Source organism: Trypanosoma theileri, assembly GCF_002087225.1.
Source record: "Trypanosoma theileri isolate Edinburgh chromosome Unknown TM35_Tth_153_V1, whole genome shotgun sequence".
Lineage (NCBI taxonomy): Eukaryota > Euglenozoa > Kinetoplastea > Trypanosomatida > Trypanosomatidae > Trypanosoma > Trypanosoma theileri.
Genome location: NW_021639995.1, coordinates 3912 through 5622, shown reverse-complemented (window position 1 = coordinate 5622; position 1711 = coordinate 3912). Strand labels below are relative to the sequence as shown.

Genomic DNA, 1711 nt, shown 5'->3' with positions numbered 1-1711 from the left:
AAATAATAATAAAAAAACACAAATTAACAACACAAACTGCACAAAAATAACTCACAGACCACTGAGTATACTGTTGTGTTCAAGCACATAAGAATACAAATTGTATTAACTACTATTTTTTTTTCTTTGCTCTGCAGAAAGCAAACTACCACAGCAGTGCAGGGTAAAGCACACAATAACCCAGCAAATAAAAAGAAAACAAAAAGATATTAACCATTAGCACAATTTACCCAGTAAACACAGAAATATACACCAACTATGGGTATAAGTCTATATGTGTGTGTATATACGCAATTATAAATATAAATTAATCTGTTATTATTATTATTTCTTTTCACTACAAAAAGCAGTTCATCATCATCACAGTGCAAGCCCAGATGCACACACACACAGAGTCTCCAAGAACACACATACACAATACCCCATGGCTCTAGTTTATATATTAAATTACTGCACAAACACACATATGTGTGTACTAGTAAGAGATGCATACCGTCAGTGAGCAGAACAGCCCAGTTTTCTGCAAACACACACAACGGAAAAAGCAAGTAATGGAATTATTAGAAAAAGAACACACACACATAAAAGTAAAAATAAAAGAAATTCCAATTAATAAGAGAAAGCTGGTAAACAGATTATTAATTTATTCACCCATGGGGGATGTACGCAATTATGATTATGTTAGTATTACCATTATTATTATTATTTGACCTCAGATGATTCCCACCGTTCAGTACATGGTAACGGAGAACAACACAGCCACAATCAGCAGCGGTGCTGCAGTGCGCATCCACACAGGACTGACACTGCTGTCAGCATTACCCTTCATCTGCATAGTGGGAGCGATCTTGCTGATCGGTGGGTCGGTTAGAGGAGATGGAGTGGTAGTGGGTGCTTCGCTGTTAATGTTGGTGGTGGTCGGCGAATCAGCATTGCCATTCTCTTGTGAGTCTGCTGTGGGAGATGTACCTGGAGCTGCAGTGAGTTCGTTACCGGAATTACCATCACTGGATACAGTGCTCTCCGTTGCTGGAGATGGTTGTTGCGCAGTAATACTATCATTGACATTACTCATATCTGTGGGTTTTGCAGACTCACCTGGTGAACTGGTTTGTGTGGAATCAATATCTCTAGGTGCTGTTAAGGCTGTTGTTGTAGATGTGGTTGTGAGTGTCTCTGAAGCCCCTGATGGCAATGCTTTCCCTATAGCTGGAGCACTCACTGGTGAAGATTCTTCTTTTTCTGCTTTAACATGTATTTGAGGTGCTTCTTTTGGCTTGGGTAACTCCAGTGTACTGTCAGGACTGAGAGAGTTCTGATCACCGTCACTGTCATGGTTAGAAGAAATATTAATCATATCACCCTTTTCATGAAGAGTTTCCTGATGTTTTACCTCTTCCGATCCTGAACCATGACCACCTAATGATTGCTGTCGTTGTTTATGTAGTTGGTTTTCTCCATCTCGGATACCACCGCTATTACGCATATCTGTATTTTCTGGTTTCGGATACTTACCAGGAAACCCTTCCCAACTACTCACGTAAATATCGTAGTTCTTCTCCGTATTTGACTGACCACCTTCAGCCATGGTATACCCGCAGGCGCAGCACAGCACAACGGCCAACACACACATCACACGGCGCATCATCATCATCATTGCTCTTCTTTTTCTTCTTGTTCTTGTTGTCTTTCTTGTCACTTGAGTTCACAG

The 1711-nt window shown here is 40.4% G+C and overlaps 1 protein-coding gene across 1 annotated transcript; it reads right to left on the bottom strand.

Moving 5' to 3' along the window:
* Positions 1-730: 730 nt before the first annotated feature.
* On the bottom strand, positions 731-1657 carry TM35_001531020 (uncharacterized protein; the record flags this gene model as incomplete). Its single annotated transcript, XM_029031928.1, has 1 exon — positions 731-1657. The coding sequence occupies one exon, from the start codon at positions 1655-1657 to the stop codon at positions 731-733; it is 927 nt and encodes a 308-aa protein (XP_028876779.1).
* Positions 1658-1711: the final 54 nt, after the last annotated feature.